The sequence below is a fragment of the Pinus tabuliformis genome, chromosome Q, assembly GCF_031772625.1.
Source record: "Pinus tabuliformis cultivar Carrire ecotype Pingquan chromosome Q, CPIR1, whole genome shotgun sequence".
Taxonomy (NCBI): domain Eukaryota; kingdom Viridiplantae; phylum Streptophyta; class Pinopsida; order Pinales; family Pinaceae; genus Pinus; species Pinus tabuliformis.
In genome coordinates this window covers 520,877,620-520,893,549 of record NC_142296.1, presented here as the reverse complement: position 1 = coordinate 520,893,549, position 15,930 = coordinate 520,877,620, and the positions used below count along the sequence as shown (strand labels likewise).

Below are 15,930 nucleotides of genomic sequence, written 5' to 3'. Positions count from 1 at the left end.
AAGTGCTTTTTGATGTTGGAATAACTCAACTTTTCAGAGGCATTGAACAACAATAATATTGATGTTTGGCAAGTTGTTGCTATCAGTTTTATTGATGTTCTATCAAACTTACCAATTATAGTACAGGATCCCAAGGAATATATCCATTTAAGCTTTTGATGTTGGGCTTCTGCGGAATAATAGTCTGTAAATGCTTCAACACATCTAACCATCTCTGGAGGTAAATTAATGTGAGGGCACTTGTATGTTGGCCAAAATCTAGTTGTCAGCACTGTAGCTGTAAACTCCATTCCCAGATGTATATTTCTATTATTTTTAAGATATGTTTCGAATTTACTTTGTCTCTCCTGGGATCCTGTCCAATCCGTTAACATACCAGCAATCTGTGACGTTAATTGATCACCAAATTTCTGCTTCAGCTTTGACAATATGATCTGCACATAACCAATATTTGCACGTTTGCCGAGCAGAATTCTACGAGTTAGTTTTTCTCCGTAGGATTCAACAAACCGATCTTTATCCCAGATATACTCTACAAATTCCACCACATTTTCAATTATATCGTCTCTGCTCAACGTTTCATTGCTGCTATCCTCTTCAAGTACAGTATCACAAAGTGTAGCCAGCCACTCAGCACTGCTACTTCCTGCAATTCCTTTATTACAGAACACCTCAAATACTTGTTTCAAAACCCTGGAAAAAATATTATTCTCCTGAAAGACATCAACATCATATTTCGTATACTGGTCCCGTAATTCTATAACCTTCCTCACAAACGCAAACACTTCCCGCAACAATAAACTTTTATCCCTTCTGCCTGCATTCTGCTTTAGCACAGCATCTTCAGCTTGTTTAACAGGTGATGTTACTTCACTAATAACATGCTGCTTAAAAATATTTTGTATAGAAATCCATGTCAACCTCCAGAAAAATGGCGACAATATCTTTCAAAAGGGTCTCATCTCTTGGCTCTCCTTCGCGCTCTTCATCAATAAGAACAATCGCCGCATTCTTCACATTAATTCGGATTTCCCGAAAAACAAGGTCTCGGAAGTACTCGATTCCAACTTCTCTGACTGAAAGAACGGAGGGATACCAGACATCCAAATGTTGGAAGAAAGCGAACATGGAACGGAGCATGGCCTTGAAAATTTTCCAGCGTTTGATAAGTTCTCTCGGCAACAATTGGTCATCAGTCTGTTCCCTCAAAGCCGGTGAAACCGTTAAGGTTATGTACTCTTTAATGGAATCCCTGTATCTATTATAGAGTTCCGGTTTCTCGCGAATATAGTAGACGACAGTGTAAATAGCCATTTTGTCGTCCACAGGCACCTCAAAGTTGACATCTTCTTCCAACCGGCTACTCAGCTGTAGGATAGCTTTGTAAATAAAAGCCCAACCTTCTTCCAGATCAAACCTCTTGTCTTTCACGGCCCTGTTGACAATAGCCCATCCTACTTCCACTGCTCCTCGTCATTTCGAAACTAAAGCTAACTGACACTGTTTATGATACTTCCGCTGCTCCTCGTACGGAGAGAATACCTTCTGATAGCAGAGTACGCGCTCCACTCTAGAGAAGGTTGAGAATCTGTTTGTGGTAAACGAGTGATTGCAACTTTGTATTTATAATATCGTTAAGGCTGGGTTATGTGGGCCCGGCATGTGAATGTCCCGTCGGCAGGTTCCGTCGCGTGTTCATGATATTTATTTTAATTTCATTTCATTATGCCCATAATTAGAATAATAATAATAGAGAAGTAAACTATATGGTGCTATTTTAAACTATATTTTTTATTTTTTTAAAGATTATTTTAAGTATTTTTTCATATTATCTTATATTATGATGAGAATATGCGTTGCGTTTGTTCTATTTTTAATATATTAGAGTCTCCACAAATTAGTAGGGCCTTTTTCTCCAATATACCATGATTTTTATGTTTATATAAATGGGACTATATATGATTTTTATGTTTATATAAATGGGAGTATATATAAGGGAAAGTCACACCTTATTAGAGGGCATCTACAATGGTGCTCATAAATAGTGGGGATTGACAAGGAATTATGTGTTTGTTCTAGCTATAATATGGCATGATGTTTATGGTCAATAAAATGGGTGAATCCATAATGGAGTGAGATTTTCTCTTACTAACATAATGGTTGATTATTCATATGTTAATGAGACAATCAACATAAGGCAACCTGCTTACTCCACCTCCACCTAGATCCTTATAGTTATTGAAATGGGGTATTTGTAAGGGAGTGAATCGTTATATTAAAACAATAATTGATTTATTGATTTGCGATAAGGGGCATCCAAAAAGGAGTGATGCCTCCCACTAACATAGTGGGCATCCGCAAGGAAGTGGTGCTTCCCACTAACATATTGGGCATCATTTGACGAAAATGAAGGCACCCACAAGGATATGGCCTCTCCTTGTAACATAATGGTTGATTGGATACATGATGAGTATGTGGTATGTTTGTATTTTCAAAGATACACTTTGCAAGTTTTTTATGAGATGTTATTGGGATAAAATTACATAATTAAGCAAAAAACTCATAATGCATTGCCAAAAGCTCACTATTAAGCATGGAACTTGAGAAAAATCTCATAATGTGTTGTCAAAAATTCATAATAGCATTGAACTCATACACAACTTATGTTGAGAAATGGCAACAAGAAATTGCAATTTAGTTTGTCCTTGAATTAAACTGAGAATTAAAATCGAATTCTATTCTCATAGCAACTTGTAAATAGTTAATTAAGTTTAATTAACTTAATTAGCATAAGAATTTCGAGTTGGAATTCTTTCTGGAGGCATGTATGTGTTATCCGTAAGTTTTAGGGGTCCAATATGAGTCTAAATTGAGTTGTAAATTAGATAACTGAGTGTACTGAGTTATGTTCAGTTAAATTAGTTCCAAATTGTTTGTGGAACTAATAAAGAGTTAACAGTCAGTTGGTGCACTAGTGCATCCACAAGTGTCACTGTAGTTAACTGAAGATTCCCTCATCAGAAATTCATGCATGTCAATTCTTAGAAAGACCGAGTTGAGAATAGAGTGCAAGGACAATATACTACGAGTTGTGTGATTTACTGAGTTGTATAGATCATGCATGTAATTAGAGAAGAACATATCTTTAGATTACACGGTTTTGGAAGGATGAATTCCCTTTAAATACAGGCTATTCATCCTAGGAATATTTTGTATAGAAATCCATGTCAACCTCCAGAAAAATGGCGACAATATCTTTCAAAAGGGTCTCGGTCTCATCTCTTGGCTCTCCTTCGCGTTCGCGCTCTTCATCAATAAGAACAATCGCCGCATTCTTCACATTAATTCGGATTTCCCGAAAAACAAGGTCTCGGAAGTACTCGATTCCAACTTCTCTGACTGAAAGAAGGGAGGGATACCAGACATCCAAATGTTGGAAGAAAGCGAACATGGAACGGAGCATGGCCTTGAAAATTTTCCAGCGTTTGATAAGTTCTCTCGGCAACAATTGGTCATCAGTCTGTTCCCTCAAAGCCGGTGAAACCGTTAAGGTTATGTACTCTTTAATGGAATCCCTGTATCTATTATAGAGTTCCGGTTTCTCGCGAATATAGTAAACGACAGTGTAAATAGCCATTTTGTCGTCCACAGGCACCTCAAAGTTGACATCTTCTTCCAACCGGCTACTCAGCTGTAGGATAGCTTTGTAAATAAAAGCCCAACCTTCTTCCAGATCAAACCTCTTGTCTTTCACGGCCCTGTTGACAATAGCCCATCCTTCCTGCACGTTTATGATACTTCCACTGCTCCTCGTCATTTCGAAACCAAAGCTAACTGACACTGTTTTCTTAGGGAGAGAATACTTGGTTATCAGAAGGTATGATAGCAGAGTACGCGCTCCACTCTAGAGAAGGTTGAGAATCTGTTTGTGGTAAACGAGTGATTGCAACTTTGTATTTATAATATCGTTAAGGCTGGGTTATGTGGGCCCGGCATGTGAATGTCCCGTCGGCCGGTTCCCTCGCGTGTTCATGATATTTATTTTAATTTCATTTGATTATGCCCATAAAAATAAAATTTAAAATTAGAATAATAATAATAATAGAGAAGTAAACTATATGGTGCTATTTTTAAACTATATTTTTTATTTTTTTTTGAAGATTATTTTAAGTAATTTTTCATATTATCTTATATTATGATGAGAATATGCGTTTGTTCTATTTTTAATATATTATATTTTTTAATATTCTAGTTTGTGGCTCGAGTATGTCTTGGAGGGAAACTTGAATTTTATAGCCTGGAGGGACAAGATAGAGGCTGTGCTAGAGGATAATGGCTTCAAATGATTCGTTGATCAAGAAATTCCTAAGCCAAGAACATTATATGCACAGAATTTGGCCGAATGGAAGAAGTGTGTGCCGAAAGCGAGGCAGATAATCCTTGAGGGAGTTTGAGACCACATTATCTTGAGTCTAAATGGAAAGGAAACTCCATACGCTATGTGGAAAACATTGATGGCCTTGTATCAGGACAACCATGACCAAAGGAAATTGGCATTGAAGGACAAACTGCGAAAAATCAAAATGGAGAAAGGAGAGACTATTCAAAAATACTTGACCAAGTTCACTCAATGTCGTGATTAACTTGGAAGTGTTGGAATCATGGTTTCCGAGGATGATCTAGTGAGTCTTACTCTTCTAGGGCTCCCAAAGAGTTGGCATAATTATCAGGACTCTGTCAATGGTCAGGAGAAGTTGTTGGATTAGGAACGACTGTGGTGGGATTTGATGTAGGAGGAGATCACGAGGAACACTAAACATGGCTCTTCAACAAAGATGGATGATGAAGAGAATCGTGCCTTAACGGTTAATTCGAAGAAGGGGAAAAGCAAAGCTTTTCATTCAAAATTGGATTCTTATCATGGAGGTAAGATGAAATACATGATCAAAGTTATACGAAGTGATACCACAAGGGCACTTCTCAGTATGAATTATGGTACAAATGGATAGAGGGAGTGAAGTTTCAAGGCTTCACCGATGTAGATTGCGCAAGGATTCCATCGGACCTGAAGAGCACATTAAGAGGGATCTTCAGTATTGGGTCAGAGACAATCTCTTGGTACAACAAGAAACAAAGATCGGTTGCAGTCAATTCGGTAGAGGAAGATTACATGGGTGCGAGTTAGGCAGCATGTGAGGCCATCTTGATGAGGAAGATCCCGAATGGTTTATTTGGTGAGAAGATGGATCCAATTGTGATTTATTGTGATAATCAGAGTTGTATCAAACTTCCTAAAAATCTAGTTTGCTATGATTGGTCCATGCATATTGATATATGATATCATCATCTCAGAGATTGTGTATTGAGGTGGATTATGTTTTTAGAGTACATTCCCACGAATAAGAAATATGCTAATATTTTGACAAAGGCATTGTCAAGATTTAAATCAAGTTTCACAGAGATAGGATCGGGGTAGTTGATAATCCTTTTCTTGTTGAGAAGGAATGTTGAGAAATGGAAACAAGAAATTCCAATTTAATTTGTCCTTGAATTGAACTCAGAATTAAAATCAAATTCTATTCTCATAGCAACTTGTAAATAGTTAATTAAGTTTAATTAACTTAATTAGCTTACGAATTTCAAGTTGGAAGTCTTTCTGGAGTCATGTATGTGTTACCCCTAAGTTTTGGAGGTCCAGAATGAGTTTAAATTGTATTGTAAATTAGATAACTGAGTTTAACAAGTTATGTTTAGTTAAATTAGTTCCAAATTGTTTGTGGAACTAATGGGGAGTTAACAATTAGTTGGTGCACTAGTGCAACCGTAAGTGTCACTCTAGTTAACTGAATATTCCATCGTGAGAAACTCATGCATGTTGATTCTAAGAAAGACCCAATTGAGACTAGAGTGCAGGGAAAATGTAGTATTAGTTGTGTGAGTTACTAAGTTATATAGATCATACATGTAATTAGAGAAGAACCTATGTTTGGATTGTGCAGTTTTGGAAGCATGAATGCCCTTTAAATACAGGTTATTCATCCTAGGAATTATGCAAGTGATTAAGTGCTTGGAGAGCTACTAAATAGGCTAAGGATTTGTCTTGAGCTAGATTTTGAGTTGAGAGAGTTGAGCATACTTGTGCAGAATTATTCTAGTGAGAACAAGCTTTGTATCTGCACTCATATTTCTGATATATGCAAACAGATAGAGAGTTTTTGAGTAGTGGATTTTCCCAAATACATCTTGTGTCATGTTCCATTGATTTATCTTCTTCTTATTCATATTGTATTCATCAATATATTGGCTTCCACTGGTTGAAAGTAGGAGTAAATTCTCAACCTGTGCTTTAGTAAATTGCATGAGCTTGTGAATCTATAGGATTTTCTACAACTTATAATTATGTAGTTCACATGCCATGAATCTTATCATCAAGATCCTCAAACATTCAATAAGAAGGATCCAAGCTATAAATAAGCACGAGATCAAAACATCCATATGCAAGTGAATTGGAGGGACAAAATATTTGGCTTAGATTTCTCTACATATTGTTGAGTGTAAAACATCAACATTGGTGTAATTAGATTCTAAGTAAGAGCTAGAATTGCTTCCTTACCATGATAAAATGGTAGGTCATACTTGCTCAACAAGAAGATATTGGGGCTAAGGACAAGGGGTCTAGATCCTAAAACTAGGAGTATTGCAACATATATCAAGGTATATAATCTATTCCTATAAATATATTTTATTTAATATAGATCTACACTTTCACCCTTCCCCCCACCCTCCATCACTAAAAAAGACAACCCTGTGTTCATGGATTTGTTATGCATGTTGAGTTTTGTTTTGCCAAACTAAGTAGCTTAAAATCATAGGTTAGAGATAAATTCATACTAAATTACATGTGTGATGTTATAAGGGCATGAGGAAGTTTCTGCTTGTCTAATTGTAACCATGTTGATGATTATCACTAGAGCTAGTACAAGAATTGTGTGGATATATTGGAAATTTGTTAGAACTTTTGTAGCTTTATCCATCCTTTCCCCGTTCTCTTATGAATTTGTTTATGGGCCCCCATAATGTATATTATAAGGCCCATCCAAAACTAAGGTTGATCTCTCTTTGTGCTTAGAAAACTCATTATTTTTACCTAAACAATACTAAGTATTGTTGTTGCAATTAATTATTGAATGATTATAAGTGGTTAATTAATGTTGATTGTTAGAGAAAAAAATTTCTCAACTTTTGTAACTTAGTTTCAATGATATGTTCATAGTGAAGTGTTATTTCTCAACTTGTTAGTATTAGTTGTTCTTAGGTTTGTTGTGAGGACATTAGGTACGACCCACACAATGACACCCTAAAAGTATGGAATATGCTTGTGTTTATGTTATTGTAGTCATTCTAATGATTATTTGTAAGAAATAATACATAGCTAGCTATTTGTTCATCGTACCATCCATGCAAAAACATTTTCATGGCATAGTTACTTCTTTTATGGAAAAAAAACTTCACATCTAGCTTGCTCTAATAGATTTTACTTGTGTTGTGTGGCTATGATAGAGTTCTTCATTTTTCTATAACATTTTGTAATTCCCTATATGTTTTCCTATAACACTCTCTATTTCTTGTAGGATTTCCTAAAACAATGCACAATTGCTATAACATTGTTTCCAACTTTATTTTATTGCACTTGTAAACATTAGTGGGCATTATAAGGAGTGCGTTGGACCATGAGCTACTTCATATTTTCTTTGTAAGGGATTTTTTTCCATATAAATAATATTTATTTTCTATATCTTACAAATATAGTTGCAACTAAATTTACAACATCATTTCCTTTTGTCCCTATAAGATTTGCTTTGGTTCTTATTTTCTTTAATCAATTTACAAATTTAGTAGAAATTAGATTTTATATTTTCTATGATTAGTTGAGTATCACTCTCCCTCATTGAGTAATATAAGGTGGTCATAGAATATTTAGGACTCTCAATATCTACTATAAATAAGTGCTTGTGTGTAGTTGACATATATACTACACAATGGCTTTTATGTTTTTACAAAGCCTAGTTTGACATTTAAGGTAGATAGCTAGCAAGTGTAAGCATTATTACTACCATTTTAAATCCCACCACCACAATTTAGTGTCATTTCCTAGGATGTGTTAAATATTGCATATCATTTTTTCATATTTAACATTTTAGCGGAACACAAGAAAAAGAAAAAAAAATATAGCTCTAAAGAGAATTTAGAATAGATTGCAATTTTTTTAAGTTTCTTAAGCATATATATGTTAAATTAGGGACAAATAAACAAAGTTTTCACCCAAAACCACTAACTACAAACCAATACTTTCCAATAAATAACAACAAAAATGTTTGTGAACCTTTCTCTTCAGGAAGGGAAAAAACTTTTGAGTACTTCTCATAAAGAGAAGCAATCTGTTTTGAGAATATGTTAGAGAAATAAGGAGCCCCATATCACTATACAATATTTTATTATCGGGACCAAATAGAGGTCTTCGAGTTCCCTATCCAAGAAATTAATGGAGAAACAAAAATGAGAAACATCAATCCATTTTCACTCCCTCACTTCCATGTCCTAACTATAGAGAATAACAACATTTTCTTGTTTGAGTTTTTAGTCATGTGCATGAACTATGATTACACTTGAGATAAGTAGAAGCTCAAGCTATTCCAATACACATTAAAGGAAATATAATTCAGATGATTGATGAGCATAAAATAAAATAACATCACTAGTTGGGATGAAATGAACATTCTTCCACAAGTACAAATATTGTTTCAAAGTAAGAGGAATAAAGGATGCCTTCTAAATGGCCCAAGCAGAGATCAATAATTTTGTGGAATAATATGACGAAATGTTTAATATTACTATAAGAGACAACACAACTACATTGTGCATGGAAACTTAGTCAGACATGTCTTACTAAGGGGAATAAGAGAACTCATGGACATACTCAAACTCCTATGAAATGGAGATATCTTCCAATTATATTAATGGAAATTATGGAAATATTAAAAAACACTCTAGATACACTAGAATAAAGATATAAGTGGTAATGAAATTACAATATAATCCTCACATCCTACTGATGGGCCGAGGAACTATCATATTATTGTCAACTCGCTACTTTATTTTTTTACTATATTTATCTTATATGAACCTTCATAATCATCCTTTCTACATAATTTTATCACATTCCATATGTACATTTTCCATTTGAGCTACAAAAGGTTAAACATAGGCAATGATTCCATTTTTCTACAATTTAGTGTGATTTTCTTTGTAAAAACAGGTTAATCTGTGAACATTGCATAAATTAACAGATTTTGTACCTCTCTTTTAAAACTGTAGCAAATTCAATGGTCAGCACATATTTTGGGTCAACGAAATCAAACGAGTCATATATGTGGGTGGAAAAAGTGGAAAGCATGGTGAATCACCTATCTGGATCATCAAAGAAGAAACTAAGTCATCACTATGCCAATGTAAAAGTCAAGGTCAACTTATTGTGTGACCGAGCGCAAAGATAGAGTATATCAACACTATTACATGGCAGAACAACTAGGATTAGGTGAGCGTGAAATTTTCATAGAATCAAATAGTCTTGAATAATAACACATCAATAGGTTACATGTTCATATTTACTCAATAATTCATAAGCGAGGCATAGGAATTAAATCTGAAATGTACTGAAAATTAGTAGTAGAACACTTAGTCATCATCTTTCTTCTAATTTGTAGCATTAATTCTAAAAGATGTTATTTAAAAATCACTATATTTGGGTCTCACTAGGAAGAGTAGGGGACACATATATACATTAGTTTTCAATTAATATATAAACTATTTTCTTCAATATAATCTCAGATAGTTGATCATTTTCTTCCATTGTGCATTCATGAGTAATTGAGGTAGTTAAGAGAGTAGGTTCCTGTGTTTTCTTAAGGCTTAGGAGATCATCTAGAGACCCCCATTTTTGGATGCACAATGCTATTGTTATGAAACCAGCTCACAAAAAGATAGAAAAGATAGATAAACGCCTTAGAAATAAGCCTCTTCAAGGGGGGAACCTCCTTTACATTACACAAATGAACAATTCTTGGATGATACAAATGACAACATCTCCTTTCTATATATAGGAGTCTAAGGGGTCATAATATAATCAGAGCCGACATAACAATAATAATGTAAGGGCACAATAATAACAATAGTGGGCTTCTATGGGGCACAATAATAACAATATGGGGACTACATAGGCACAACGATATAATAAGGGGATTGTACTAATAACAATAAGGGTTACAATAGTAGTATAGGGACCTAACATGCCCCTCTCCTTCAAAAAGTGTTGTCCACAATGCTTGGGTAGTTCTTGATGCTTTTGTATAAAATTCTTGTCCTCCCATGTGGAATCTTCAGCCAGTAAGTCCTTCCAGTTCATTAGATACTCTAATGATCGATTTTTTAGACGTCGGGTTCTTGTTTTTGTGACTGCTCCAGGCTCCCATATGATTTTTCCTTCCTTGTCAGGTTCTGGCAATATTGTTTGAACTAGGATCTTCTGCAACTTTTGAATGAGTGGTCGCACTTCTTCGTCCTTCTTCCATTCATCCCTTGCTTCGTTTATCCAATCTAGTTGGATAATATAAATAGCACAAAACAATGCTTCCACATCCTCATCCTCTCTTGAGAGTGCATCTACAACAACATTTTGCTTCCCTTTTTTGTAGATGATTTCAAAGTCATAACCCAACATATTTATGACCCATTTTTTCTATTCTTCTAAGGATAATATTTGTTCTAAAAATTATTTAGGACTATCATGATCCATTTTTACCTTGAAGTATCTTCCCATTAGGTAAGGTCACCATTCCTTAACTGCATGTAGTATTGCCAACATTTCCTTCTCATAAATAGCTTGCTTGAGATGTAGCCGTAAAAATACCCAATCGCTTATATCAAAACTTCTTTCACTATGATGTTGATTTCCCTGTTGTTTCATTCAATTCTGTAGCAAAGTAGTGTTATCCTTTAAAAGTTTGAGAACTTGTTGTCGATGCTCAATGTGATCTTTCACTGCATGAATCTTTTTCTTCTTGATATGTCCTTCTATATTGAGTGTTTGAGGAGTTTTAATTCCTTCCATTGCATTACAAGATATGGTTGGATTCATTTCTTGATGTTCGATGTGATCTTTCACTTCTTGAACATTTTTCTTCTTGACATGTCCTTCTATTTTGATAGTTTGAGGAGTCGTAATTCTGGCCAATGCACTACAAGATATTGTTGGATTCATTACTTCTTTCTCGATGTGATCTTTCACTTCTTGAACCTTTTTCTTCTTGATATGTCCATCTATCTTGCGAGTTTGAGGAGTGGTAATTCTTGCCAATGCTTTACAAGATATAGTCAGATTCATTTCTTCTTTCTTTGGGGTTGGTTCCTGGTGTATATCCTCTTCTTTTGATGTTTCTTGATCATTTTCTTCCTCCTATTCATAATCTATGTAAAATAATTTCTTCTTGGCACACTTATGATCTTTAGTGTATTTGCTATCACAATTATAACAAAGCCCCTTTTGATCCTTTTTCTTCAAATTGTTGTGGTGTCAACCTTGTAGGTTGTGAAAGGCTAGGAGAAACAACACTTCCATCTTTATAGTTGTGACGGGTATACTTCCTTGTTTCCATAATTTTGCTTTCCACTTTTCTTTCCAACCTAAATGCCTTGTCCAATGAATCAGGTTCCCAAAGATGAACCTCATGTTGAATGTTATCCTTTAAAGTCCCTATAGAGACATCAATCCTCTGCTTCTCTGGAATATCATTTTCCCTTATATTCAATTTTTCAAAGTCCTCAATGTGCTCTGCCATTGAACACTTTTGTTTGATATTTAGCAATTGGCTAAAGAAGGTGTTGCTCTTTGTATCTTCATAATGTGCTATCATTTCCTCTATGAAAATTGACCATGTAACAAGTGGTTTACGAGAACAAAGCCCTTTATACCATAAAAATTGATTTGGTTCTAAATAATTAGATGCAATACATACCTTTTGTAACAGTGGTACACCATGTAGATCAAAATATTTCTCCATCTATAGTATCCAATTTACCGGATCCTTGCCAACAAACTTCCTCATCTCGCTTTTTCTTGATTTTAGTATATCTAACTTGAAACGACTGTAACTCTGTAATTTTGGATCTTTAAGTTCTGAAGGTTTGGCCTAAAATATCCCTCTGAGTCCTCTTTCTAACTCCACAAGTTTGATCCTAATTGGATTCCCGAAGAATTATTTATTCCCAATCTCCCGTGATGAGCTAATTATAGACTAGTTCAGTAGAGTGAACTTGTACGACATTCCACGTGTCACAGTTTCAACCTTAGGTTCTAAAAATTATACCCAAACACAATACAATCCGTCCTCTTTCTGTAAATTTTTACTAAATTGCAATCTGATGCATAGAGAGAAAGTTATGACGATTTTCCCAAGGTCACCTATTTAGGATGTAATTTGAGAGTCTACAAAAACCCTAACTTCCTTAGATCATATATCTGAAAAAATGTGAGACGAGATCTAAAATTTAGACCCAAGGTTCAAACCGATTTATTCTCAAATGGGTTTTTGTTTTGGCTTCTAAAACTTCGTAGCCAAAGCGTTATAATGAAACTTCCACGATGACCTATTTTAGATGAAATTCTAGAGCTTGAAAAAATGCTAACTTCCTCAGATCATAAATCTGAAAATATAGTGAGACAAGATCTGAAATTAGGACTCGAGGTTCAACATGATTTCGTCACAAATGGGGTTTTTTTTAGCTTCTGAAATGTCGTAGACAAAACATTATACCAAAAATTCCACAATGACTTGTTTGGAGCAGCGAAACCCTAGAATCCAAAGCTCTCATACCAAATGTTATGAAACCAGCTCACAAAAAGATAGAAAAGATAGATAAGCGCCTTAGAAATAAGCCTCTTTGAGGGGGAAACCACCTTTACATTACACAAATGAACAAATACAAATGAGAAGATCTCCTTTCTATATATAGGAGCCTAAGGGGTCATAATATAATCAGAGCCAACATAACACTAATAATGTAAGGGCACAATAATAACAATATGGGGGCTACATAGGCACAAAAACATAATAAGGGGGTTGTACTAATAATAGTAAGGGTTACACTAGTAGTATAGGGACCTAACAACTAATTTGTAGTATAAAATTTTTATTGTCTCGTAATTCATTCATTTCCATATAAATTTTGATTCTCTATTTTCACACTAAGTACTATGTTTCAAGTTTTCTTTTGATTGCCTTTTTTTGCAATTGTTGCTCAGTTTCTTTGTAGACCATAAACAAGTCCTTGAAAAAAAAATTAAAAAAGAAGAAAAAACAAATTTAGATCATCTCTATTGATTCATTGAAGAATTTAGATTTTCATAATCATTCACTAAAATTAGATCTCATTTCATGCTCATTCACATGATTTTCTAGATAAAATTTACAAAGAATTTATAGAATAAGTTTGAATGCTTTCACAGAAGGTACATCTCAACACTTTCATAAACTAAATTTACCTTCTTTCTTAGAGTAAATTTGAATGTTTTCATATATTAATTTTGAATAATTTCCTAGATTAAGAGTGCATGATTTCATAGATTAATTTTACATGATTTCTTAGAATAGACTTATATGCTTTCTTAGATTAAATTTCCATCCTTTCATAGATAAGATTTATATGCTTTCATAGAATATATTTATCTTCTTTCCTAGATATATTTTAATGATCTATTAGAATAAGAACTTATCTTCTTAGACTAATATGTCTATTTCTTTCATAGAGTGATATTTATTTCATGTTGATTTACTTCCAATAGAATTAGAAGCTAAAATCATAGCCTATATTTTGTCGTATAGGTCATAACTTTACAAGATTGATAATTTAATGTGACATAATTTAAACCATAATTCATTGACCATACCTACAAACCTTATTGAACCAGTGTTAGAAGGATTATTATAAGATATAAAAATCAATATGCTACGCTGACTAGCCATGTACATGGACACCTTGTAGCTAAGGAAGAAACCATAAGTAGAGAGAGCCTTGGCTATATTTTACTCCAAGTGTACCATGAGGATTCCAAGAAATTTATTTCTACTTAATGTTGTATATAATTTTGTAATGTTTCATGAATCAAATAAAACTAAGAAATTTCCTTCTTTTCCAAGATTGAAGGAAGCGTATCAAGGAGCTTAGGAGAATTTGGACTCACTCTGATTCATATATTAAAGGAAACCAAGAGCACCTAGATCATTTTAGAAGGATAGGAACTACAATCCTCCTTAGTATTTGGTTTTTATAACATAAAATTATCTTCTCAATCTTCGTACCAATCTTGTCTACTTATTTCAACTAGGCAAGGTTAGTGGAAATATCCAAGTCAACCTATCAACCTCGCTCATCCAACATTCCAAAACATTCCTTTAGTGCAAAACCCTCAATATACCAATCCTCCAAGATTGTAGATATCTCCAAACCAACAAAAAAAAACATTACTTCCTCCTCCTCCACCAGAAAACCCATATATAGGCATTATATGATATTCTCGAAGTCAACCATAACTATATACACAATGAGCCCCTAATCTGAATGGTATGCAAGTGCAACTAGCATATAAGAATTAACCAACATATGAATCTCATTCCATATATCTTCAAGAAACCATCCTTAGCACATGAATTGGGTTATTGCTACCAATCCAATATAACATTCATTTTCTAAAATGGAAGATACCATCCCACAAAAAACAATTTGTCAACCAAACTCATCATATCTCGAAAGAATAAACCTTAATAAATGTTAAACCTCTATGGAAAATGAACTTCTAGTGGCTTAAGAGTTTATGGGTCAAGATACCTATCCTATGGGAAATCAAGGATATTTCCATTTATAAGTAGTTCATCAAGGAAGAATGCCTAAAGAGGTATGGGAAATCAAGGATATTTCCATTTATAAGCAGTTCATCAAGGAAGAATGCCTAAAGAGGTATGAAAGGATGAAGAGAAACTCCCATGTAGTCAACATAATAGGAAAAATTGCAAACCATACGCTTGGCAAATTTTTTATCCCAAGGTATTTGGATCTAGGAACAATGTAGTAAATGTATAGATCATACAAATTATGGTCTATAATGCACTGATAAACATAGGGGAATCCATTATATCTTGACCAAGAATACCATGGTTAGATTATGACTCTCACGATTGATGAAAGATAAATCAACTATAGTCTTATTTGTATATAGATCAATAATGAATATTAAGGGAGTATTGGAGTATGTGTAAATATCTTTTGATTCCTATAAGTATACTGTTGATTTCATTGTCTTAGAACCCACATATAAAATGAATGGGTACCCTCTTGTCCTAGGAAATACCATGGTTGGAAATAATTAATTAATACACATTAGATGTGGAGTAGGAAGTGTGACCATTACCAATGGTCAACACTAAAAATATTTTTTCGTATATCCCCGTAATTAGCAATCAATTATGGGAAAATTACCCATCTAAGTGGAATATGAATAAGAGTCAATCGAGACATTTATTTATCCTCTCGTTAGTATTAAGACAATTTTGGCTAGAAAAAGGTATATTGAATACACCTTTGTTTCCAGTTTTGTACAATACATGTATCCATATATAATAAAACTTTAGGTTTTTTTAATTTGAATAGCTACCTTAGTTAGGATATCTTTCTAATGAAGAAAGGGGTTTATGGAGTGTTGGGTGGAGGAATTGCACTGGAGCAAAATCCTCAACACTTAATTATCAACCTGGGGGTTTCGTAAAATTAGAGACGAAGCACAGGTAATTCCAAAAATGGTATGAACTTTTCTAATTTCTA

At 34.1% G+C, this 15,930-nt stretch overlaps 1 protein-coding gene across 1 annotated transcript; it reads right to left on the bottom strand.

The window, feature by feature from the left end:
- Nucleotides 1–3,199: 3,199 nt before the first annotated feature.
- LOC149220477 (cullin-1-like) lies at nt 3,200–3,817 on the bottom strand. The gene has a single exon (XM_089387103.1). The coding sequence runs from the start codon at nt 3,815–3,817 to the stop codon at nt 3,200–3,202; it is 618 nt and encodes a 205-aa protein (XP_089243229.1).
- Between the last annotated feature and the right edge of the window lie 12,113 nt (nt 3,818–15,930).

Excerpts from the sequence above, each read along its gene's own strand:
- LOC149220477 (XM_089387103.1), bottom strand. The coding sequence starts at position 3,817 with ATGACGAGGAGCAGTGGAAGTATCATAAACGTGCAGGAAGGATGGGCT.